General features: G+C 42.8%; 3 protein-coding genes across 3 annotated transcripts; all 3 read left to right on the plus strand.

The window, feature by feature from the left end:
- The first annotated feature begins 1,190 nt into the window (after positions 1-1,190).
- On the plus strand, positions 1,191-5,838 carry LOC146173112 (uncharacterized). Its single transcript, XM_084585128.1, has 2 exons — positions 1,191-1,220; positions 5,440-5,838. Exons 1-2 carry the CDS (start codon positions 1,191-1,193, stop codon positions 5,836-5,838), a joined length of 429 nt encoding a protein of 142 aa, XP_084441254.1.
- Positions 5,839-11,392: 5,554 nt separating this feature from the next.
- Positions 11,393-14,873, plus strand: LOC146173113 (uncharacterized). Its single transcript, XM_084585129.1, has 2 exons — positions 11,393-11,437; positions 14,499-14,873. The coding sequence occupies exons 1-2, from the start codon at positions 11,393-11,395 to the stop codon at positions 14,871-14,873; spliced, it is 420 nt and encodes a 139-aa protein (XP_084441255.1).
- Positions 14,874-15,165: 292 nt separating this feature from the next.
- LOC146173114 (uncharacterized) lies at positions 15,166-25,861 on the plus strand. The gene is made up of 2 exons (XM_084585130.1): positions 15,166-15,432; positions 25,439-25,861. The coding sequence occupies exons 1-2, from the start codon at positions 15,166-15,168 to the stop codon at positions 25,859-25,861; spliced, it is 690 nt and encodes a 229-aa protein (XP_084441256.1).
- The last annotated feature ends 597 nt before the right edge of the window (positions 25,862-26,458 follow it).

The raw sequence follows: 26,458 nt of genomic DNA on the forward strand, positions 1-26,458 counted from the left end.
CGGTGCCGGTCAACGTGCCACAAACGCAGCACTAAATGTTGGCGGCCTGTAAGAACATCCACACGGAACACATGCTTGGCTTAGCTGAAATCGGCCTTTCACACCTTTGAGAGGTCACAAAAGGCTGCGAGCGCTGTAAATGTAAAACACTCAGGAAAATAATTAATTGCAAACTTTCCTGTATTAAAACACAGAGGGGAAACTTTGTGGCACCTACGCCGTATACCCCAAACTTAAAAATGATTCTTCGATTTACTGCCGTGTCCTTTATGCCTTACCAGTCAACAAACCTTTAGCCTTACTCCCCGCAGTGGTTGCTCAGTCGCAAGGACGTACTACTACTGAATGCAAGGAGGCGGGATCAAATCCCGGGTGCAGTGGCCGCTTTAAGATGGACGCGAAGAGCAAGGCTTCAGTATGCTGCGCGTTGTAAGTGTACGTTAAAAAACTCCAGGTGGTCAAATTTTAGCGAAGCCTTTCAAATGGCGTCACTGATAGTCAGTGGTATTTCGGGCGTTAACCCTCTGGACAAAATTTTAAGCCTTCTGAGAGCAGTGTTGTAAAGGTTCTTTCTGGTATCAGAACATGATCACTGTACCAGGACATCACATCCAAGCCTCAAGAGAAAACGCATCAGTTCTCGAAATATGGGCAGGGCACATATTAACCCGTACTGAAGCCGCGTTTATTTAGTAAAGCTGGTAAGTGTTTCTTTTTTTTTGTTACAAGTAATTGTAAATATAAGGGTAGTTGTAGCTGTCTATATAATCCTTGTAAGATCTTGCAGCAAGAGTAGTTTACACGCATTGAACATTGAAAATTGCAAATATGTCCTTAATTAGGGTTAACCAGGAATAGTCTGTTCTAAAAAAGAGATGTGCAGCCCATTTTGATAACAGTGTTCTGTAACTGTTGCTCCGGCTTCAGAAACCGTCACTAAAGGAAACACCCAACCATTCTGTTCTACTGAGAGTACAGCTCCGGATTGTACCAATGACTGTACTTTATTTGCTCAGGCAAGCTTCCTTGGAGAAAAACGACACAATCCAAATCGAGCTTTTGAAAATTGGAAGAGTTACACGGACGTTGTCCGAAATGAAAGAGTGTAGGCTTGGATTACACGTCAGAACGATTTCATTTCCCTCTATGTCGAAGAGATGAATCATCTCTTTTGCCACTCTGAATCCCACATGATTGAAGACTTGAAAGGGAACTTGCTAGTGAGCTATGTGAAATAATTATTTTCGTCTGTTTTCTACACTAGCTGCTCATAACTGCAGAAAATGTCAAAACAGGGCCTCTAATGCCGAGAACACTATGGACACCAGAGCCCACAACCGTCCACTTCTAATGCACGACGGCTAATGCTCAAATACTGCACTTTCAAGTAGATATCAACTGCGCGCTTGTTATGCAAGGGAAATGTGGCGCTCATGACTAACTTTAGATATAAATTGAGCCGCATGAACAAAGCGCGAATACTGCTTCCTTTAGTTAAGTAAAATAAATTGCTCGGATATTGGCGCTTTCTAAATTAAAGAAAAGCTCCGATGGAGCACATCTGCCTATAGGAAAGAATCTGTATTTATGTTTACCTGCCAATTGCCAATTTTCAGATTTTAATCAGAATTTTAGGCCAAATCTGACCCAAATACCAGTTATAAACACCAACAAGAACACAATCGCTCATGAATCGCTCGAAGCTTCTTTTATCAAAATATTTGTTCAGTTTGCCCCTGCAAAATCTCGGGGTCTCCTGATTAGTGGCTAGACTAGTCAGCTAATTGGCTACATGTGGGTGTTCAAAGCGAGTTTCATGTGCTTGCGGGTTGTTTGAAAATGTTTGAGGACATTTCCGACTTCAATTTTTTACGCGGATTTTAAATGCACAGAAAGTTCTCGCTGTTACTTGTTCAGAGGAAATAAGACAATTGCAGCAAAGCTTTCGTTGTTTCCTTGCCTAGTCTGTCGGCTGGACATTTAGTTTTACCAATCTTATACTTTTCTTTCACGGTACTGCTTCCAGGATGTACTAGTCTGACGTTCGAGGGTGTCTTAACTTTCTCCGAGGGATAGCAAAAGGTTCGACTAAGCCGCACGCTCGCCTCCCATATCAACACAGGCCTGCATGGAAATAAGGACACCGTGCAAGACTTCGCTGAACTACAATAAACGCCACATTAAAGGCAACAGCGCTTGCCTGTATTTGTGAATGTTGCCTTACCTATATTCTGCTGTAATCTGAATTTTAAAATGCACAGCAGGGAGTTAACGTTTGACAAAAACCTTATCAACGTGACCTGGGTACTTGAAGAACGTTCATTTCTGAATTATGTGTTTAGCCCAAGTCATAAAAATAACATGACATTTAAATACCATATATTTACTCACTTCAAATAGAAAATGCTCAGCCAATTTTGTTATAAAGCGTGAAAGTCGACGCTTTAAAAAGAGGGTAGCCCATTCGCCACTGCTGCCGCGTGGGAGTTATTGAGCGTTCTGAAAGTCGGGCTGGGCTTAATACAAATACTTCCGGAGAACGCAAGCAACTGATGATTTAGTGTTTTTTTTTCGGCTGTCAATAAAAGAACCACTCATTCAATTAACTACATTAGTAAAGCAAATATCACAGCTAAATGCGCAGTGATAGGGAAGGCGACGTGTCGACATTCAAATTTTCTTTGCTGTTTGTTTAACGCCCAGCCCATCAAGGAGATTTAGAAGCCCGCCTCGCCGTTGAATATTTCCCAGGTACGTTGCGAGTCTTGGGGATGCAAGGGCGCAAGGTCTTGTATTCCTCCCTACACTTCTTTACACTTGGTCATTTTGTTGCACCAAAATGTTATTTATAATATTAGCTCCTTTGCCTTTTTTTTTATTATATACAAGGTGTGGATTTAATCCCTGCAGTAAGAGAACCCTTAGCGCCTCGATAGTGAAAATTGTTATTTTTCACTGAAATTGAAGGGTACCACTGAAGAAAAATGAAGGCTTGGCTAGCTTGCATAATTAATTGCAAAGATATCACTTCCGTCGTGGGACAGCATGCTGGGAATCTTCGCTAGAGTAAGGGACTAACGGTAGCATGCACTTTTCGGCTTCTTTTGGATTGTGGAGCCGTCAGAACGCGGCCAATAAAAGCTATGTCACTTGTCGTCATTGCCTTAAAAAAAAATAGCTTTTTTTTTCTCTTTTGCATTTTAACTATCACTGCAGTTGTTACGCCTAATAATTTTAGCTGCTGATTCTCTTCAACTGATTTCTTTTGCCAGGTGATTGTGCATTTATGAACAATCAAAACGTTTGCAACTTAGACAGAGTTCGATTTAATGAGCGCTGGCGCCGCTATTATCTGTAAAAACCAAAATTTTGACCAGTCATCTCCGCCATTTTTTTATTATTAGTAACTTTGTAAAATTTCGCAGCTGGTAACTATAAAAAACTCAGTCACAATCTGTGCAACAACCCATCAAAAAAACACGCAGATATTGTAAAGAACGTTTAAATCTACGGTCCCAGTCTGAACGCAGAAAGCATGCTGCATAGGTAGCATCGTCTATAAAGTGAACTTTTGAGCTACCATTAGATAGCAAACATCTGTGTTATTATTGATTTTTTAATGAATACTGTTTACGAAATAAATTTACTCAACGAAACCAGGATTTGATGCTTTCACTCCACTTGCGCACATCCCGCATCAGATTAAAAGGTTCTACTGCGCATTGACTCGCGCAGTACCGACGATCGAAGCTCAGAACCGACAGATAAAATTAACCACTCGGGTAAACAGTATAAACCTTTCGCATTCCGTGAGGATATGAGAAAGAAGGTTTAGAATAAAGCGATGTGTTCCGTGATACTCACGCTAGACTGCGTACCCTCGCTAGATCCGTGTAAGCGTGAGGGAGAAAGTCCTTTCGATGATTCGCCGAGGAATGAGATCGCGAAGCGGCCAACTACCTCCTATGCTTGTAGTTTTGTCATACCGATGTAATTAAGAGAGAAAGAGCTGAGTGAGGGAGGGGTATATAAAGAGCCTGCAAGCCACGCCAAGGCACTGCAGTTTACCGCGCCCGCCGCACAGCACCAGCCCAATGAAGACACTGGTACGATATATTTGATCCTACGCCCGTAACCACTATGGTTGGACCAGTGCGGGCTTGGTATTAGAAAAGTGAGGAGCCTGTTCCATATCACTGCCAAATCAATAGAATGAAGGGAGAAATTGTGCACTGAAAGCTCTAACGTAGGATACCTCTATTTCTCAAGGGTCGTGGAAATTTACTCAATGTGAAAATACAACAACCTCTCGGTAGTGCCAAAAAACTTGTTGAGGCGTTTCAGGCAGTTACACGTGGACGATTTGTGCTTTTGAATATTCTTTCGATTGCGCGATGTGAACCGACTTCGTGAAAGGTTTCAGATCGGCAGGAGGATCGAACAGTCAATGGGAGAAGGCTTGCAGAAACTAGAAACTAGTTTAGTCTTAACGTTATGCATCGTCAGTCTATCCATTACACGTCGGAATACGAAACTAACTTCGTAATATCGTTCACTAGGCCATGTTTGCCTCATCGCGTTGTAGGTTTAGGGCATACTGCTAGTGAATAGCTAGTAAATAGAATAGCTAGTAACTATATACATGAGGATATATATAATGCAATGGTGAAAGCCAATGCAAATATAGCGTCCCACATTAGAAATGACTGCTTCTCGAGCACCCATGATTACAAATTTTAGAAGTCCTATTTTTTACATGTGCCAAATTATGGCAATCCATTTCAAAATCAGCAAAATTTATAGCACAGCAGAACATTTCTCACGCAAAAAGGCAATGGTTCAACAAATTTATTTCATGGGCAGAGTGCAGGTGTATGGAATACAGAGGCAATGAAAGGCTTGAAGCTGTGCAGGAAGGAAGACCTGCTTTGAAATTTTGCTTCCTTAGACATGATCAGCTGAAGTACAAGCATATTATGGTGTTTGTTACGCGGATCGTAGCTCCAAGAATGATGCGATCTGAAAAATGGCTACTCTCCCTACAAATAAGGAACCTTTGTTTGGTCGCGCACTCTCTGTCGGTAAATTAAGGAAGACTAAAAGAATCAAAAGTGTTAATAAGTAAAGATGTGAAGTTATCTAGGCTTCTTCTTCCATGAAGAATTGAACATTTCTCTCGAGGTGCGTTTTAGAGTGCACAAAATCTTACCGTAACAGCAAAATGATTGTACTAGATTTCAATTTTAACAGAGTTTCCGTGTATAACTGCAAACCTCGAATATCGACGAACATTTCTCATGCAGGGCAACCGTCCTTAGATTTTTATCTTGTGATCTGTATAATTTCATTGAGAAAGGTCTCTGTGGGGGCATTTCAGGTCGACCAAGAGCGCTTTTTAAAGAATTTGCTAGTAACTGCATTTGGGTTTGTTCCCCACAGGTTATCCTTCTGACTGGATTTGCCGCAGCTGCTTGCGCTGTGGCCGGTGTACTGGGAGGCTACGGTGGTGGCTATGGTGGCGGCTACGGTGGGGGCTACGGTGGTGTCTACGGTGGAGGCTACGGTGGGGGAGTTGGAGTAGGCAGCAGCGTGACGCTACTGCGAGGTGGTCCCGGCTTCTCCAAGGCTGTGGCCGGACCCGTATTCGTCGTGAGGACGATACACCATGTGGACCAGGTGCAACGAGGAGGCGGCATCGTGGCCCACAGCGGAATCGGAGGCTACGGCGGTGGAGGCGGATATGGCGGAGGACTTAGTGGAGGCTACGGCGGTGGCATCGGTTACGGAGGAGGACTAGGGGGTGGTCTGAAATACGGTGGTGGTGGTATCAAGGGCTAGCTGTTAAGAAGCGGCAGCAGATGCCCGGAAACCGTCACCAAGCTTTCTCCGCGGAGGCAAACATTGTGCGGCTTCTATCATCGTGTCCAAAGAATTTTCTGAAGATATCTCATCCTGCTAACTTGAAACGTCAGAGAGATTGTTGGAATAAATGCACAAGAATGAATTTCATCTGTCATGAAGATCGATGGCGTTTGTTTCTGTCGTTGCAAGATGATCTCCATTTATTCACAAATAGAGCGTTGTCGTACATACATAACCGTTTTTTGCCTAGACGGCTTGAGCTAGAGTCCACTTTATGTGGATATTAGAGATGCCAACGAGGACCAGCCTACATTGCGAGCTGCTTCTAGCCGGCCACTGGAGCAAACAATAGGTACGCGATAATATTAAGACCACAGAAAATTGCCTCAGGAAACCCCCGCTATGGCGCTGTTTCTATCTTTTTTTTTTTTTTTTTTTTTTTTCCAGCGGCCGAGTTCAAGTGCTTATATCAGGTCTTCCTGATACTCTTCTGTCCTTGCTGGAAGCACCTGAATTCGGTAGTTAAAAACTGAAAATGCTACTTCAAATTTACCATTACTATGGTGTTGCCTTCAGCACTTCAGTAATGCGATAGGCAGTACGATTCGGCGTGATTGGTGTATCTGGGCCTGGGAATGGAAAATGTGTTGCACCTATGGCATTTTAGGCAGTGAATCAGTGGGCGACCAACAGTGAATTTTTATGGAATCGCAACAGATCTGATTGACATTGCGTCCGATACCTGTGTTGCATTCTCATGAGATCTATATAGTGTGTGTGTCAGCGTGGCCACCCAAGGCTTCTTTAATTAGTGACGTCATTGCCTCCTCGTCAGTCAGCGTGACGTATTCTACCAAATTTACTTAGCAGCCTAAATTCACTTCTCATAAATAAAAAAAAAACTATTTTGCTGCAGAAGAACACTGAATTTATTTCCAGGGTTGCCTTCGCTTGCATAGCCTCTCATAAGGGTTAGTGAAGTTGATGGAGTATTATTCCATTTTCAGAGAGTGTTTTATTCTCAAACATATGCACTGTTTAAATGCACGCCATGAAAGCGTATCTGCATGAATGTGACTATTCAATTCCTCAAAAATGAAGAACGAATCAAGTATGCGCATCCATTGATCGCCGAGCGTTACAGTTTGACCATTATTCTGTCTTGAGATGAGACCAGGATCAGCGGTTTCGGCTTGTGCACGATTTCACGTGGTCCATGAGTGCCACATCGGTTCTCATTATTCGTTTTATATTAGGATTTAGAGCCATGAATCGCATTCCAGGTGGGAAATAAAATAACTAATGCGTTGGGTTTCAGTGGCGGTTTATGTTGAAATGTTCTCGTTGATGTAGAACTCATGAAAACGATACTGAATTGGTTTGTTTTTTTCTTGCCGACAAACAATCATTAACACTGTCGTTCCAGGTGGCAAATGGTACGAGGGCACGTTCTGTTCCAAATATCACTTTCGTTCGTAAATATGAAAAATGTAGAAATTAAATCCGCAGAATATCAGATTTTCATAATCTGTATCAGGCAGGCACAAATTTTACGACCGAATATTCACTTGTGGTTGTGCCCCCTTTAAACACTTCCACGCACTTTATCTGAGCATGCAGAAGCACAAATGGCTCCTCGTAATTAATGGACACAAAATAAATAGGATCTCTTTTATATTTACATAGGGGTAATCTCCATGAACCAAAATTCGCAAAAGCTTACAGGTGATCATTCTGCAGGAAATTTCTTTTTTTTTTTTACATTGAAATAACATCAGCCACTACACATATCTTCAAAGTTTCAAAGTACATTTTCACAGTGCTTCACACAAGGGATCTCTTCGCTTCATGTCTTCGTTTGTCAGGGATAGTCGCGATACGTAACTCCTTATTTCTTATTGTTTTGCCCTTCTGGCCGAAAGAAAGATTCCTCGAGCGTGCCCCTTTGATAGCTCCTTTTTCTTCTGCCTTTGAAGTTTGAATTCTCTAGCAAGCATTGAAGCGCAAAAAAAGAAACGTAATAAATTGTTTCTTCTGCTGGGTTTATGAACGGCAGTCGCCACGGTTACTCAGCATTCGCGGTGCAGTTCGACGTGCCAGAAACGCAGCACTAAATGTTGGCGGCCTGTAAGAACATCCAACACAGAACACGTGCTCGACTAAGCTGAAATCGGCCTTTCACGCCTTTGAGAGGATACAAAAGGTTGCCGAGCGCTGTAAATACAAAACATTCAGACAAACAATTACTTGTGAAGTTTCCTTTATCCAAACACGAAGGTTTTGCTAAAATCTTTATCCGCGAATGAATTTGAACTTTGAAGAGAACCTAGGATTTGAAACAGTTTGGCGCCTATCGCCGCATACCACAACATGTATTATGTCTGAATCAACTTAGGTATGATTCTTTAGTTTACTACCGTGTCCTTTATGCCTTACCGGTAAGAAAATCTTTACTTCCCGCCCCGCCGCGGTGGCTCAGTCAGGATGACGCTCTACTACTCAATTCAAGGATACGGGATAGAATCCAGTCTGCAGCGGCCCCTTTTAGATTAAGGCGAAAACTAAGGCGCCCGTGCGCTGTGCGATGTAAGTGCGTGCTCAAGAACCCCAGGTGGTCGAACTTTAGTGGAGCCCTCCACTACGGTGTCTCTTATTGTATGCTTTATTTCGGACGTTAACCCTCTGGACCAAACTTTCAGCCTTCTGAGAGTAGTCTTATAAATATGTTTCTTGATACCAGAACATGATCACAGTACCAGGAAATCACATCAAAGCCTCAACAGATCCTGTATCTGTTCTCGAAATATGGGCAGGGGGCATATATATTCCGCACTTGAGACGCGTGTATTTAATAAATTGCTACGCGTAATCTTTTTGTCAAACAACTTAATCTGGGGCAGGTGCAGCTGTCGGTATAAGCCATCGGAGACCCTGCAGAAAAAATAATTTGCACGCATCGAACATCGCAAATATGCCTTGAATTAGTGACAGCTAGAAATAGTCCGCTCTGAAAACGGATTTGTATCACATTTTGATAAACGCATTTTGTAACTGTTGCGCTGGCTTCAGACACCGGCACTAAAGTAAACACCCACTTGGACTGTTGCATTGAATCGCACTCTGCATTGCACTAGTGACTCTAACTTGTTTGCGCTAGCATCGTGTAGATTTATACGCATATAATTAGTGGAATTTCGTCTTCCAAACACGGATTTACCAGAATATTTAAAAATTGCAGCACTGGCTCAACGGCGCTTCTGAGAATTTTTTAGTGGAGCTTCCACCTTGGAACACTGATGCTATCCACAGAAAGTAACTCTCATTTCAAGACTTCCGTCAGTCGGGACCAAACAAAGTGTCTCGTTTCATGAAATACTCACGGCAATATGATGCAGAGCAAAACGTTGCGAAGCGTTTTCGACAGAGTCAGGTAACTTTCTTAGAGTCTTTAACGGAACGGCAGTAAGTGTGCCTAATTTTGGAATACGAAAGGTCGGAGCCTTGGATGTGAACTGATTCGGTCAGGATCGCTATAGTAAAATTGTTCAGCCGTATCAACTATCATTCAATAATCTCTATCAATTACCCTAGCATTTGCAGTGCTGTTTAAACAGGCTATGCTCTATAAAGTCACCCTCAAGAGTTTCAGATTTTCGGGCTGTGCTATATTCAATTCTGCACACGGACACAAAACGCTTGGCAGATTCTTGGCAGGTATCTCAACCGCTTCCAGGTGCAATCACCGAATGTTCTTGATGAAGGTGAGGAAGAGAGCAGTCCTTCTGGTGAGCAGTTGAGAGGCGATTCAACGGTTTTGGAGGAATCGCGAGCGGCTGCGAACGGTAGCATGCTTTTCATGAGAAACTCTCCGTCAATAAACAGCACGCTTTCTTAGACCCGATGTAGGACATTCAGCAATGCTTCACGCTGAAATTTATCATTTCAACTCGACATGGAATGTTATCGCTTCCTATTTCTTGTGCTGCGTTCGGTGAGGAAACTAAAGTTAGTTTGATGTGATTATCTGCTTTGGAGAGTAGTGTTGCTTGTGTATCATAAAAAGCTAATCGCAAGCATTGCCTTTTGTCTGCAGTATACAATGAGCATTTGTATTGGAGTAGAATATGTGTTTTTTTTCCCAGAACCGTTATAAAAGGGTTTATTTCAATCTGGACATCTCCCTAATTTTGGGCTATGTTTGAAGGCGCTCAACGTAAAAATAAGTCTTCATTTCCGCCCTAAGAGAACTAAATTAATTGGAGGACTACCTGGGTCGCCAAAATGCTGCTTCTGCCTCGAGGTACATACCCCCTTTTGTCTGTGGTTTCCGTCTCCCTTATTTGAAGAGAAAGAAAAATTAACGCGAACCGCAGCAGATTGCTACAGCGATAACCAGTGATGTCCCATGCCAGCACGCATAAAAAGCAATGATTCAAGATAATGCTTGCAAGAAGTTTCGAAATGAAAGCTATTTATTCACCTTACCAGCAGCTTCCTTAATCAATTGTTACCTCTGTGAATGTCTTAGAATTCACCTAACCACGAGCATTGTTCCCGAGTTAAAAAGAACAACATTGGCCTATTTTTTAGCCATTTCTGGGCTATACCAAGGATGTACTTAAATTTTCATTTTCGGCAACAGCATGATATCAGTGATACAAATGTTGTTCACATCCTGCTTTTTCACGATGATGGTGCATTGTATCATGATACATATGTAATATATAATTATCACAGATGACTAAATGGTTTCGCTCAAAATTGCGTATTAAACGGAAAATCGCAAGCAGTCTGGAACCCAAACAGATTTTCATCGCGGGATGCTTAGCAAAAATAATTTGGTCGTAAATATTTGCAAGGAGCATTATCTCTATGTGAACACTGCTGGTGAAATTTTTTATGTATCAAGCTCACACACATTCGATAATTAAGTGATGCGTTCTGGGTTCAGATCTTTTGATGATGCATATTCTACGTCGACGTTGGGAAAAGGCCACGTAAATCCATGCCGATCTACCAGGAGCCCATCGATAGACCCCATGTGTTCGCATATTATAGGAGTCTTTATAGACACGCGAAAAAGCTAACAAGGTTACCATCAGCCGAACTGTACAGCGATGCGGTTCTTAAGCAGATGTGAAGAATTTATGGCCTGCTAATTTGTAAAGCAGCCGGGAAAGGCGTGTCGCGGGGGCTAGAGCAGCACACAATAAAGATGCCACAGCTATATACATTGCACTCCAAATTCGCTGGTGAGAATGTGGGACCTACACTCTGGGACACACCCTCAATGACGCACATGTCTTTACAGGGACATTCTTTTGCAATATACATTTTGTGTGCGGAAAACTAATTCTCTAATAAAAGATGCAAATCACTTTCTCATGAAATGTTATCAAAGAAGCCTCTTTCAAGCATATTCTGGTTGACTATATAGTAACTGGATAATTACCTCCGCATTAGGGTTGCAGGGAATCTTTACTTGGGGGGAGAAAGCAGTGGTATTTAGGAATCAAAATTTTCCAGTGCAATGGGAACATTGCTGTCTGAAACATTCGGCGCCATCACCGTTCTGGTAAAAACGCCGTAGAAAAAATTTACCGACATTTTTTCGATCAGGACATGCGGCCGTTTTCATGTAGTCTGATGCTGGAAACCGTGTGCAGCGACCGCGATGGTGTGTTTTGGTCGACAAAATAAAAAAATAAAAGGCGTAGCGAAAAAATTGTAAATCTCAACCACCAGGCAGTAGTAATAAGACATTTTTAGTCTATTTCAGTTTCCACATTCAAGGCTGTTACGGCACAGTAATGAACTTCTCATCTACAAAATTTTTACTTCGCTTTATTACCGATTCTTTCAAGAAATACAAAACACCGTAGCACCACATAGGACCTAAATTTGAAAGCCTGTCATTAACTACGCGAAAGGAGGGAGATTTTCATTCAAGGCAAACTGAATATAGCGGAAAATATGTAAAATATGACAAGCTCTCCTAGAAGACGAAACAAAGTGCGAATTTATGAAAATCACTTTTTTTTAGATATATTATATTCTTTTCATTTGTATTGTACTGTTCAACCGTGCTATATGATACAAGATCTTCTAATTTCTAGCACAATCTCATAACGTATCTTGGCCAGTGTTTTGCTACTTTAATAGGCACACAATTGCAGAGCTTTTTCATCATACCAGTTGGGAACCCACGCTTCAAAAAGCGACTCGTTTCAGCATACAGTTTTCGGCTTCTTGTGAATTGTGGAGCTACCCAGACGATGCCAATAAACTCTATCTGCTCATGGCCTCAATGCCTTCTGAATTTTTTTTTCCTTTTATTGCATCTTAACTATCTCTACAACTGTTATGCATAATAATTTTTGCTGTTTTTTCTCTTTAACTGATTTTATTTGCCAGGTGATTGTGCATTAACGAACACACTCAAGTTTGCGAGTTAGACACAGTTTACTTTAATGGCCACGGGCGCCGCCATTATATATAAAAGCCGATTTCTTCACCAATCAGCACCGCCATTTCTTATTATTGGATCCTGAGTTAAATTTTCCAAGCGGTAACATTAAAGAACTCAATTACAACCTATGCAAGAACCCAATAATCATGCAAGCCGATATTTTAAACAGCTTTCCATTTCTTGTCTTTCTACGGTCCCAGTCTGAACGGAAAAAGCATGATGAATAGGTAGCATCGTCTATAACGTGAACTTTTGAGCTACGATTAGATAGCAAACATGTGTCTTATTATTTCATTTTCAATTATTACGGTTTACCAAAGCAATTTACACAACAGAACCAGAATTTGATGTTTTCACTCCATTTAAGCACGTCCCGCATCAAATTAACACGTACGGCGCGTTGGCTCGCGCCGTACTGAGGATCAACGCTCAGAACCAACGCATAAAATTAACCACTCGGGAAACAGTATAAACGTTCTGCATTCCGTGAGGATATGAGAGAGAAGGTTTAGAATGAAGCGATGTAGTCCAGGTTAATAACGCTATAGGCTGCGTACCCTCGCTAGATCTGTGTAAGTGTGAGGGAGAAACCTTGCAACTTACGTTTCAATGATTCGCTGAGGAATGAGATCGCGAAGCGGCAAATTACCTCCTAGGCTTGTATTTATGTCATGTCGATGTAATTAACAGAGAAAGAGCTGAGTGAGTGAGGGGTATATAAAGAGCTTGCTAGCCACACCAAGACATTGCAGGTTTCTGAGCCTGCAGCCCACAGCATCAGCACAATGAAGACATTGGTACGATATATTTCATCTTACGGGAGTAACTACTGTGGTTGGGCCCGCTCGAGCTTTGTGGCAGAAACGTTTAGAGCCTATTCCCTATCATTGCCAAAATCGATAGAGCGAAGGGAGAACTCGTGCACTGAAACCTTTAAAGTAGAACATGTCTATTTCTTAAGTCACATGTATATGTAGTGAAAGTGAAAATGTAACAACCTCTCTGTCGTTCCGAAAACCTGGTTGAGATGCTTCAAGCAGTTGCACTTAGACGATCTGTGGTATTTAAAATATAGGGTATAGTTTAAATGACTTCTTGAAAGGTTTTAGATAGCCGCAGGGAACAGTCAATGCCAAGAAGGCTTGCAATAATTCGAAACTAATTTAGTCTTAAAGAGATCCATCGTGAGTTTATCTATATTACACAGCAGAATACAAAATTTATTTCGTAATATCTTTGATTAGGGCGAGTTTTGCCTCATCGCGTTATAGTTTTATTGCGCACGGCGGTGTAGACATGTCTTTGGGCTTATGTTTTGAGGTGGAGAATTGCGCAATAGCTAGTAAATATAAACATAGGGATATGATGGAATTGTGAAAGCCAATGCAAATATAGCGTGCCACATTGAAAAACACTGCTTCTCAAGCACTCGCGAATGCAGATTTTATAAGGGTTACTTCTTACATATGCCAATTTAAGGAAACACATTTTTAAAATCAGCAGAAATGATAGGACAGCTCTACATTTCGCACCAAAAAAGGCAATGGTTGTGCAAATTTCTTTTACCGGCAGAGGGCAGGTGTATGGAATACAGAGGCGATGAAACGCTTGAAGCTGTGAGGAAAGGAAGACCTGCTTTGAAATGTGTCTTCCCTAGACATGATCAGCTCAAGTGCAAGCATTTTATGTTGTTTGTTAGGCGGATCGTAGCTCCAAGACTAATGCGGTCTCACAAATGGCTTCCTTCCCTTCAAATAAGGAAAATTGGTTTTATCGTGCAATCTCTGTCGGTAAATTAAGGCAGACTAAAAGAATCAAAAGCGTTAATAAGTAACGTTGTGAGGTTATCTAGGCTTCTCTTCCAAGAAGAAGTGAACATTTCTCTCGAGGAGCGTTTTAGAGTGTACAAAATCTTACCGTAACAGCAAAATAGTTGTAACAGTTTTCTATTTTAACACAGTCTCAGTGTATAACTGCAAACCTCGAATATCGACGAACATTCCTCCTGCAGGTCAACCGTCCTTAAATATTTGTTATCAGATTTTTATACCTTTCCGGTGATCTGCATAATTTAATTGAGAAAATTCCATGTGGAAGAGCTTCACGTCATAAAACAGTGGTTTTTCAAGAATTTGCAAGTAACCGTATTTCGGTTTGTTCCCTATAGGCTATCCTCCTTATTGGATCTGCAGCAGCTGCTTGCGCTGTGGCCGGTGTACTGGGAGGCTACGGAGGTGGCTACGGTGGCGGCTACGGTGGCGGCGTTGGTTATGGCGGTGGAGTTGGAGTTGGAAGTAGTGTAACGCTACTGCGTGGTGGCCCTGGATTCTCTAAGGCAGTGGCTGGACCCGTGTTCGTCGTCAGGACGATTCACCATGTGAACCAGGTTCAACGAGGAGGCGGCATCGTGGGCCACAGCGGAATCGGAGGCTACGGCAGTGGAGGCGGATATGGCGGAGGAGTTGGCTACGGCAGCGGCATCGGTTACGGAGGAGGACTAGGGGGTGGTCTGAAATACGGCGGTGCTTCTATCAAGGGCTAGCTGTCAAGAAGCGGCAACAGATGCCTGAAAGCCGGTCACCAAGCTTTTTTCGTGGAAGGAAACATTGTGCGGCTTCCTTCATCGTCTCCAAAGAATTCTCTGAAGATATCTCATCCCGCTAACTTGAAACGTCAGAGAGGTTGGAATAAATGCACAAGAATGAATTTCACCTGTCATTGAGATCAATGGCTTTGTTTTTGTCATTGCACGATCATCTCCATTTATTCAGAAATATAGCGTCGTGTAATATCTATCACCGTTGCTTGCCTAGATGGCTTGAGCTATATATTTTATGGTGGGCGGTGTACTGGGAGGCTACGGGGGAAGATACGGAGGTGGCTGCGGTGGCGGCTATGGAGGCGGCCTTGGCTATTTCGTTGGAGTTGGAAATAGTGTAGCGCTTCTGCGTGGTAGCCCTGGCTTCTTTAGGGCTGTGACCAGACCCGTGTTCGTTGTCAGGACGATTCGCCATGAGAACCAGGTGCACGGAGGAGACGGCATTGTAGCGCACAGCGGATTGGGGGGCCACGGCGGTGAAATCAGATACGGAGGGGACTTGGTAGTCGTCTTAATTATGGCACTGTTGCTCTCAACGGCTAGCTGGTTGGCTCAATGGACCAAGCGGTAGTAATATTATCCGTAACGGCGGTCTGAATCACGCGTTTTCATGGAAGCTGTCAGCAGCTACGGCAAGTGACTTCGCTCTGAGACGTCTCACGAGAACGACATAATAGTTTCCATCATCGCCAAGGTTCCAGGAAATTATACTCAGAATGAACACATCTTGTCGACTTGAAACGCTGCGGAAGTTTGGAATAAATATTTAGACTCATCATTTTGTGACTTGTTCAACGGCCGCTGTCATTTAACAGCTTCGCCCCCCCCCCCCCACACACACACACAAACTTCTTGAAAAAAAAACAATCAGCATAGAACTGTCCAAGAAGCTGTGTTATTTAGATCCAGCTGCTGACGAAGAAACCGTTGACATCATTTCACTCGTCAGCCGTATACATAATGGACATCCACGCTAAATGCCTACGCGCGCACTGGTAGAGTGCACAGAGAGGAAAGAAACGCCTCCTTGCGGCGTTCATTCTTAGTTGTAGGTTTGGGCCTCTGGTGAATATGTATGCTACATCTGTGGATTAGTTTGTGCTGCTTAAGTAATTCTCAAGATGTAGGATATAAAACATAGGACGAGACTGCCATAACCAAAGCCACTTCTTACTCTTTATTGCATTGAAATATCTTGAATATCGACCTGGCTTTACACTGCTTTTTAATGATATCAGCTGTAACATAAAAGTGAAAACTGTCCAGTGTCGACGACGTAATTGTCTGTGCGAAAGAAGCCTCGAGGTGACAATTAAACATCGGCTTTATAAATATAGTGAGAGAAAAGAATCGGCCTTTAAAACTTAAGAGCGGTTGTCCTGAAACACCGAATATATTGAAACACCGGTTGAAAAAACTCACTAATGGGACTTCATTGGCAGGTGGTAGTCACTCTGTTACGACAGTGTCACGACAGGGATTTAGGAAAGTTAAAAGGAGTGATAGCGATGGAGTGGTGTTGTACATGCTTTCCCTACTGAAAGAATTGTATGAGGCGATAACCTCACAATTTCTCACATAATCTCACTCAATTCACATAAGAAATCACATACAAGTCGCATATAATTGCATAAGGTCTCAGTTTCATGCTCATTATCATAAATTATGTACAATATTTTACGATAATGATGTTAACCGCATGAGAGTCTATGCGATGAGATGAGATTTTTGAGGTTATTGCCCCGTCGAACTTTGGGTTTTTCAGTAGGGTTGACAGCAGAATTAAAAAAGAAAAGATGAAGAATGCAGAGGACGATACTGCTGTATTAGTGCTACAAAGGAACATGCCTTCTCAGCACCTTTTAAAAAATGGCACAGAGTACAGTGGTTCTCATAACAGTAGTAGGTTGATATGAAGCTCTAATATAAATCAAGAAGAAATGAGCATCGTCAGGGTATGTAATGCCAAGATAACTTGCGGTCGGGTAGGGCATTAGCCTATGCTCAGAAAGAAAGGCGTAGCAAAATGATGATGATGATGATGATTATGATGGGGATGCTATGTCTCGAGCGCCGACGTCGCACAGCCTACCGAAGCGTGCATAAATAATTACGCAAAGAATGAACAGCCACATGTCCGGAGCGAGGGTAGAAATAATTATAAATCACATTTGCTTGTTTTTTTGCATTACTTTGCCAGCAGCTGTTAGTATGCGACAAAAGCAGATTCAGCAACTCAACGCTGTCTGCTGCAGGCTGTAGTGATCACTTAGTGATACTTAAACGAACCGTTAGAGCTGAGGTTTTGGAAAGAAGCAAGAGGTGCACTGCCCATACTGATTATTGCGACAAACATTTATGAAATTGAAAGGAAAGAACTAAGCTCATTTGTTTTCGTATGTTTGTCACTGTCGAGAGATAAAGCTGACATCACAAGTCCCTCGCTGCCCGGCACGATCCAGGTGACGTCATGTCTTTGACCGCCACGATGTAAGAACCTAGCGTAGACGCTTCGTCTAACTGTCCGCCCTACAACGGTTGCACTTCGCCAAGGACCATACACAGAATAATCCGCAAACTGACAGGTAAGTCTCGATATATGACTCCATGCTGAGAGTTTAGCTTCAATAGTGTCATCCTTCAACATCAATACGCCCCTATGAGCCCTTTAATGAGAAAGTAGACAGACACTAGTTACTCTGACAAAAAAAAAACAAAAAAAAAACACGACCACAATTGTAGCATTTGGTTTTAACAGATACGTCAAGCAATAAAACTGTCGTTTGTCAAGCTTTGCGAGAACGGGTTCTTATAAAACAAAGAAATCGAAGTTTTTTCCGTTTGACGATGTTTTGAAACTGTCACCAGATGAGCTCAAAATGCCATTCTCATCTCCCTGAGCACAGCGGAAAATGCCTAGAGTGCATTTCTAGAGTGCATCTTTTCATCGTACGTTTTGGAAATCTACTTCACTGAAACTGCAGAAAAGTTTCAAATACATCAGAAAATCAGGTAGCCCTAGCACTATGATTCCTTACATGTACAAACAAAATTCTACATTAGATGCACTAAAAAACACCCGGGAAATTTCAGGCACTATTTCTAGCCGTGCTTTCTCAGTTCTTGCTGTTAAGGTTTTATATACGGTTTATTACCGCGAGTTGCTGAGCAGCAACGAAATCGGTTGGGTGTTTAAAAACAAGAAACTAAGGGTGAAAATAAAGTACTTTTCTTATCTTCATGCGTAAGTAGCTGCTAAATTATTACAAATATTACGGAAAGCACAGTCGGTAATAATTTTGAGGTTGCATCCTTAAAAAATTTCGCGGACATTTCCTTTGTAGATATGTTGAATCGCTAGTGAATATCTTTGCCTCTCTCGGCTGTCAACTGCTCATTAATAAATTGACAAATGACTAGCCAACCTATTGAGTCGTCCAGGACAGATATTATGAAATAGATCTGGTAGTTGCCTGAAAGTTACCCTCCTATCTCTAATATCTTCGTTTAGTGAATATTTATTAAGGCGGGTTGTGTTTGCCAAAGAAATCTGTGTACATGCAGAAAATAACCTCAGATTTCTACGACATATGTTAAAACACTTCTAAAAGTGACTGATATTTCTACGCATTCATTCATTTACGTGATCCACAAACAGCAATGTGAACTTTCCTGCAATGTGATAATATTTTATGTAATTTTTTTTCATATTGGTAGATGATTATATTCGTAGCAAATATTAAACAGTAGTAGCATACACAAAAAAGAACTCAAACCCGATCGCTTACTACAAAAGAACGAAAATGAAATGCAGACACTCAAAGTACACATATTCCACAAACGCAGTACACAAATCTTCCCCGAAGCAATTAAGAGGCTAATTAGATAAGCAGTGATCGAGGACTTCCGTGAGGAGAGTCGTGTTTCGAATTGACGGTTCACTTTAAAATTTTTCCCATCTTCAAATGTGTAACGCTTCGCCTGGGCTAACATCCTGTGCTCTGAGCAGCACTGCTTCACAGTGGAACATCTTTTGGCGAGCAAACGTCAGGACTGTGCTTGGCGTCGAAAAGCGGATGCTGTATTTTGCTGAGGCCGCAGGGCGCTGTACCTCTCACAGTGGTCAGAATACTGCTGCAGAAGTTTGTGACTTCCAGACCGCATTCCTCTCTTTCGCCTTTTCTTATATGCCCCTATTGCATTTTACGCAAAGCAGGGTAGCCAACTGGAACCTCCTTTTGTTTAACCTTCTTGCTTTACTTCCGCTGCGCTTTTTTCCACGTACAGTGTTAGCGTTCTCACACTTCCGCAGCCCTTTACACCTAAAAGGGCGTTAAAATGTTTTAAGTGTTGATGATAAGAGGATTTGTCAGTAGAAGATATGAAGAATAAGGTTTCGGCACAGTGGAATCAGCAGACAAAATGCCTTAATTTGTAGAATCGGGAAAGAAACTAGGTTGGTGTCCTGGTACGGTGTTCATGGGATAGATATGATTATGTTGACCACACGTGCACTAAGATATCTTTGGGTTGTCCCCCATGAACCTTGCGGCTGGAAACCAGTAGGACGGCGATGCTCAGGTGGTCTGGCGTCGCATTCCGTTAAAATATACTCAAATATAGTAGCGTTAACGTAGCCGCAGCCTCCTTCACTTCCCGCATGGAGAAGGTACGCGCCGGCGCTCACACCACTACACATTATCTCTACAATCCATTGGTCATCACTGGTGCCAATGTCCATCACCATGACGCTGACACTCAGGCAGCATGAAACATCGACCTAATGTTGGATTATGTTGGCAATGCAATGGTTCTATAAAGCACCGAACGTTTCCAGAACCGTACCTATATTTGGGCCATGGTTTGTGCTGCTTCGGCATCCTTTCAAGTCGTTTACAGCGTCCGATATTTTGGCCCGCTGAGTGCTTTATATGTTTAGAAGAAGAAGCTGGTCTCAAGAAAAGGCAAAATCCGCAGTATCAGATAATAACTGGAGCAGCGCTGACTTCGATCTGGATTCTTATGAAGCAGCCTATTTGTGCGTCTGAAATCGACACGTTTCGAGCGCCAGGAAGATTAAGATCTTAAAACCCAGAGCTTTTTATCACATCAAAATACGGGTGCAAAGCTTACACATGTGCGTACTGCTCACGGAGGAAGGAAGAAAGCAGCGCCGATTTAAGAGAGGCACGTGCTGCAGACTCGATTTTGAAACAAGTACGCCGAACGTGCGTCTTTTCTTATGCTTTACGCTCTGCTCTCTCCCTCCGCTCCCCTTTGCTTATATTGGTGCAGCTTCACGCACGAGTTCTTCCTCTTGCCGATATCCTCACCGAAGTTGTCCAAACGAGGCACAATCAGTCGACGCGGTCGCGAAACAAAATGTTCAGGCGAGGCGAAGAGCAGACGGCATGGAATGGCACCTTGGCGCGTAGTCTGTTGTCAGAGAAAAGCACATCTAGGACCATGGTCAACATTCAGCATACGCAAACCATGGTCTTTTTTTTTTGTATACCGACTTTTCTGCAAGTATTCGGTGATGTACCATCAGCGAAATTGAAATGAAAACAAGACAGTTGAAGGAAACAGCAGAATGATGAGATTTTAGGCTTGAGAAGCGTAGTACTACCGCACAATATTGTCACTAGAATTCGCAAAGAACACCATATAGAAGTGTCACTGAACTTCTCTTCCGTTTCCTGTCCAAGAGCTAATATAGTTTGGGTCTGCATTCCATTTGTACCGTCCGCTTCTCATTTGTTGCTGATATTACGTGCCTTGCAGCTTACTCCGCAAAATACAGGTTTAATGAAGAAGACTGTAAGCTTTTTTTTTTCATGCCGGGTCTTTTGTGCACCACCGGCGTCATTCTTCAATGTCATATTTCTTCCTATACTAGCGAAAATCATTCGATCGACAAGGGAACGCAGACGACACATCCGCGCCACGAAATGACTGCAAAGCAGACTTCATAGTGGACGGGTTAGGCGTACACTGTGCAGTGTAACTTCAATTCAGGCTTTTCCAGTACTCCGTTATGAAGCCGCGTTACGCGCATTTATTACTAGGCTTATCTATTCGGTCAGTACACCCGACTCGAGTTGTCCCCCAATTATTATCGTTCACTACGATTCTTAGAAAATAGAAGCGCAAAAAAAGACGGGGACAAGGACGAGAAGACAAGGACGGGTCCCCGTCTTGTTCGAGCTTGCTATTATCTGAGAACTAGGTACCAACACGCCCAACTTGCCACATTCACTACGCTTCCTCTGCTAGCCCAAATGTAGAACCCCTGACATACCCTACCATTAACGCGAACGGAGCGCTGTGATACTGAGTTTCCAAATTCGCACCGCTTACACAGGTTCAGAAACGTAGCTGCTGTCCTTGATAATGACGACATCCTCAGAAGGACGCTCACATATGGCTTAGAAGTGTGAGATATCCTTCCGTACTTGCTATGTATCATCAAGAGGGATTGAAAAATAACAATCGGTAGCAGTGATTCTTTTGCCTTTTGTGTAACCCGGTGCAACGTAGAATGCTACGTATATAACTCGCTTGGATTAAAGTGCGAAATGTTCACCCTAGTAAACGCTTCACAAGCAAGGCACTACAGGTAACATACACGCCAAACGAGCCTGAAAAACCGACTATCTTTTCGTCACTGCAGCGAACAAATTGCCACGCCAGCAGATATGTGATAGCACCACTATGCATGATAGCCGATGGAGCCACCTCCCGAGCGGAGCTGTGAAATCGGAACTAAGAACTTTGGTCATTTCTTCTTAGGTGCCATGGCTCCTCATGAAAATAGGTTGAACAAAGCATTTATAACATTTTTACGATTTCACAGTGCACCTACGATGTCATCCTTGTGTGAGGAGTAGCAGAGTAGACTAAGGGCAGATTGGGAAAATATTAAACGCAATTTTAAGGCCGATGTGATTTTAAAACGTGGCGACACGTGCACGTGGGTATCGCCCATGGCGGCGGCATCTGACGGGAGGACGGCCGATATAAGCAAATGCAAAAAAATATGCTAAGCATGTTTTCTCGTTTTTCCTGTGCTCATGTAGGCAACCGTGCGTTCACAGTTGGCGTGCGCTTTGAAGACAGAACTAAGTGTGCAACATCATCTCGAAGCTACCATTTTAAAACGGCCCGATGGGTACATGTTAAGAAGGCGGACATACCCTACACATGCGCTGTATAAGCTGGCGTTTCTCAGTATTGCACAAGCTTGCCTGGACAATGTGACAATCTATTCCGCACGCTATACACGCTGGCTCAGTAGTACTGTCGTTGAAACAAGACAACCTAGAATGCTCGACACGAAAAGTACTTCTCAAACGTCATAACAAACAAATTAAAAGGAACCGAGCATCATGGTAGAGTGTGACGCATACGTTAACCTGATCGTTTGCTGCGCCCGGGCGCAATCCCCATCTTTCTAAACGGAGCAGGGTTTCGGCTAGTCAGGGTTTTGAAAAGTTTACTCAAGGCAAAAGTTTGGTTTAAGCTTTTTGAATTGCATGAAGTACGCGGCATGATAATTTGCGACTGATGATGGGAGCGAAGAAGCAGCGACGTCTTCCGCAGGCAGATGACAAATGACGCGCGGCAAGGAAAACGAACAGGGTAATAAACTGAGTTGTTTTACTTTGAAGAGTGCAAGTAACAAGTAAATAGGTTTTTACTCCCGTTATTTAAAGACAGGAAGAAGAAACATTTGAAAATTAAACCGCAGAAATGTAGCAAAAGCTCACTTCTGACTTTGATTGAGCGAGTTGGATTGAACGTTTCCGCCGTTCTTTCTTTCGCTTTGTTAGTTTTTGGCGAAACCCGATGCACTTTTTTGAAATCAAAAACTCCAGTTAGGACTCCTGTTTTCAGGGCTCATAGGTGCCTGAAAGAATCTTCATAGTGAAACTCAAGACACCTAAAAAGGCGTTAAAATGTTTTGAGTGTTTGAGACACCTAAAAAAAGGTCCCACACGCGTGCCTAAATTTTGCCTCTTACCCAATCTCTTAAAACATGTTATGGATGTGCAGTATGAACGTGTTGGTACCACGTGGCCTAAAGTTCAAATTTATATGAAAGAGCTCATGCACGTTAACCGCTTCAACTTTATTTTGAGCCAAAGTACTTACCATATTGACAATCTCTCGCACCCCTGGTAGAGCACCTTCTCCGACGTGAGGTGCTTATTTGGGACTGGTCCGAATACGCTGGTTTTCTGCTGTACCTCTTAATGTATAGTATACACGTAACAGTGAACTCGAAATAAACACGATGTGCCACTTTGATTGCAATTCATGCACATTTCTACATGATGCTGGCAGCAATTGCGTGTTCCTGGAATATTCGCCGTGTCTACGTAAAAGCAGAGCAAAAACTTCCGCCAAGCTACATGCGAGAACAGCTAGAACACAACGTGCTCCGCCCGACTCACGCATAACCTGTATATCCTTAATAGTTGGTGGGAACGTAAGGAGGAAAGCCTGCGATATTCGTTTCAATTATTGTCTACGGAACGAGATCAGGAAGCGGCAAATTGCTTCCTACGTTAGGGCATACGTCATAACCATTTAACAAAGAAACGAACTGGGAAGAGTGACGAGTATATAAGAGGCAGCCAACCCGAACTAGAACATCTCAGTTTTCCGGGACCACAACGCCGAGCCAGATCGCCATGAAGACGCTGGTATGAATTATTTCTTATTTTCAGCATATCGAATATGTAAGCTAACTCCATGCGCGCTTTATGTGGTGACAGAAAAATCAAAACCCTATTTTATTTTACAAGTATTATAACCGGACACAAAGAATGGCAAACAGTGGGAAATGAAAATTCTGCCGTCCTTGTTGCTTATATGTTGCATTCAAACTACAAAATGTTACAATTTCTAGTCATTCTTAGTAAATACCTTCTTTTTAATGCAAGGAATGCGCTTTGATACAGAAAGCAAACATCTTACTTTAGATTTTGGGCAGGGAATGATGTCTTCTCAGGTTATATACAGAACTCTTTGCAGAAACATCATCAATTCATCCAAAAAAAAAAAACGAGCACTTTTTTGGGTATAAAACTGAAGGAATATTCTATCGGTACAACTGAACAGTGTACTTGAAAATATGTGTCAATAAGGTGCAGATTTATATCGCGCAATAAATTTTTTATGTCTACCTTTCATGTAGTAGTTTTGCAGTGTTACAACACATGTGCATGCATAAGCATATAAGCATATGTAAGCAAAGGTTTGCATTTTGAAAACGACGCTCCTTACTCTTATTTCCGAATCCTAGTAAAAACCTTTTACGTATTTCTGTTACATGCACATGTCCACAGTTTGACTAATGCAGGGAAGACAGGTGCGGATGGTTTCAGTATTCTTGATGGATTAACACGTAAAAAAGCCCAGACAAAAGTGAACTGTAGATAGGTGATGGAAATAATATTTGTTCGATTAGTTCTTTTTCTCCCCTTAGTTTCTTTAAGAAAACTAGCGTTTATACATTTCGCGGTTTTTATTTAAACTCATTGCCACAAATTTCGCCAAACTGGCTAGTTTACATGGTAGCCCAATTTGTGGCGCATATTCAAGACCGTAAATTAACTTTTTTTCTTTAAGAAATGTTGACGCCTGTAGCGAATGTGAAAGCTCTTTTCTTTTCGGTAGAACCGAAGACCGTGGATAATACGGCGTATTTTTACTTTTGCCTATCACAAAAAAGGCTGCCGTATGATAGATACGACGTGCGTGTAGACAAACCGGCTGTAAATACTAATCACATTGAGGTGATAGTGTTTTGAAAATGCCAATTATTGGCAATTCTCTCTCTTGTTCGAAAACGGCATACGTAAACAATACATTTTCTACTTGGAACTATGAAGAGCAGAACGAGAAAACAAGGATATTCAAAAGTTATTTTATTGCAATAAAGGCTTTTAACTTTCATACTCTGAATAGACGGTCATTGTTTAAACAGTGAATGGTTTGTAAGGTGACACTAGGGGAGGTATCGATCCACATCAGGATCTGACGGAGCAGCAAATCATCTAGAACCTTAATCCTTAGAAAAAACAAACCCCGTTATCTGCACCAGAAGCGATATCAGAATAAATTCGCTTCAAGCAGCAGATGTATAATGCTTAGATGCGCTAGCGAGAACCCGTCCCTATTCTTGGTGGCGATGTGTACGTGGTAAAGGAGCAGGTTTTCACAATATACCTTTGTGCTTACCGCTAGACCATTGCGCCGAAGTCCAAAACATCTAACCGTAACCGCTTGGTGTTGTAGGATACGTATTTCGCGTTGTTTTCGTAACCACGTAAAATAATCAGCCTGCTGAGGCGACAATGTTTCCCCGTAGATACCGGTTTGCAATTTTGGAATCGCCACTCAATCCCACACCTTAAATATTCTAAGCATGTATTTATGATCGATTACGGGTGCTGTGTCAACACTCTGGCGATACATTCACTGCTATATATTCGTTACAGTACACCGTGCTCTTCGCGTGTGCCTTCGTCGTTTGTGCCCTGGCGGGCGGACTCGGTGGTGGCTACGGTGGTGGCTACGGTGGTGGCTACGGTGGTGGCTACGGAGGTGGCTACGGAGGTGGACTCGGTGGCTTGGGCGGTGGATACGGAGGTGGCTACGGTGGAGGAGTTGGAGTCGGCAGCAGCGTGACGCTCTTGCGTGGTGGTCCTGGCTTCTCCAAGGCTGTGGCCGGACCCGTGTTCGTCGTGAGGACGATCCACCACGTGGACCAGGTGCAGCAAGGTGGCGGCATTGTAGCCCACAGCGGACTCGGCGGATATGGCGGAGGGGGCGGATACGGCGGCGGACTCGGCTACGGTGGTGGGATCGGAGGAGGACTGGGAGGTGGTTTGAAGTACGGTGGTGGGGGCATCAAAGGCTAGATGTGTGTCTCTGTCACGTCGAAAGTGTTTGCACTATGGAACCCTTGACCATGCCAATGGTACATTTCGGTCCCACCACGGCTGGCTGGAACAGGTTCGAGGACGGTCGAAAGGCTTCAGCGGAGAATCAAGCGCCATGTGACTCTACAGTGATCTTCAAAATGTTTTCTCCACGAAAGACTTGAAGGCACTCATCCACTTCAAAGACAACATCACGGAAGTTTGGAATAAACCTTCAACAACAAATTTCACGTGTTATCAGTTCAGTGGCTCCTCCGACAACCGGATGCCTTCAAACCACTCTGAAATGCTGCGACGAATAAGCGAATGTTACCATTCTGGTTTGTAAGTCACGATGAGTTGCACCAATGTACAACATACATAAGGCCAGTAAAACCGATAACGACCGCAGATTACAATTCCCAATTTATGTTCATAAAACTTTTGATAGCTCAGTTTCAGTTTTGATCACTTTTTCCTTTCGTAACAACGTTGGTTTGAAGACACCGCGCTGATGTTTGAATGCAGGTGGTAAGGAACTATAAATGAAGGAGCCATAGCCTGCTTGGGCTCATCCGTGGCCAATAAGTATGGGTG

Source organism: Amblyomma maculatum, chromosome 11 (genome assembly GCF_055883805.1).
Source record: "Amblyomma maculatum isolate TAMU_Amacu chromosome 11, ASM5588380v1, whole genome shotgun sequence".
NCBI classification, from domain to species: Eukaryota; Metazoa; Arthropoda; class Arachnida; order Ixodida; family Ixodidae; genus Amblyomma; species Amblyomma maculatum.

What these genes read in the sequence shown, in the direction of transcription:
- LOC146173112 (XM_084585128.1), top strand. Translation starts at nt 1,191, where the DNA reads ATGATTGAAGACTTGAAAGGGAACTTGCTA. An exon ending in ACTTGAAAGGGAACTTGCTA is followed by an intron (nt 1,221 to 5,439) that starts GTGAGCTATGTG and finishes TGTTCCCCACAG; the next exon opens with GTTATCCTTCTGACTGGATT.
- LOC146173113 (XM_084585129.1), top strand. Translation starts at nt 11,393, where the DNA reads ATGGGAACATTGCTGTCTGAAACATTCGGCGCCATCACCGTTCTG. An exon ending in TCGGCGCCATCACCGTTCTG is followed by an intron (nt 11,438 to 14,498) that starts GTAAAAACGCCG and finishes TGTTCCCTATAG; the next exon opens with GCTATCCTCCTTATTGGATC.
- LOC146173114 (XM_084585130.1), top strand. Translation starts at nt 15,166, where the DNA reads ATGGTGGGCGGTGTACTGGGAGGCTACGGGGGAAGATACGGAGGTGGC. An exon ending in TCAGATACGGAGGGGACTTG is followed by an intron (nt 15,433 to 25,438) that starts GTAGTCGTCTTA and finishes TATTCGTTACAG; the next exon opens with TACACCGTGCTCTTCGCGTG.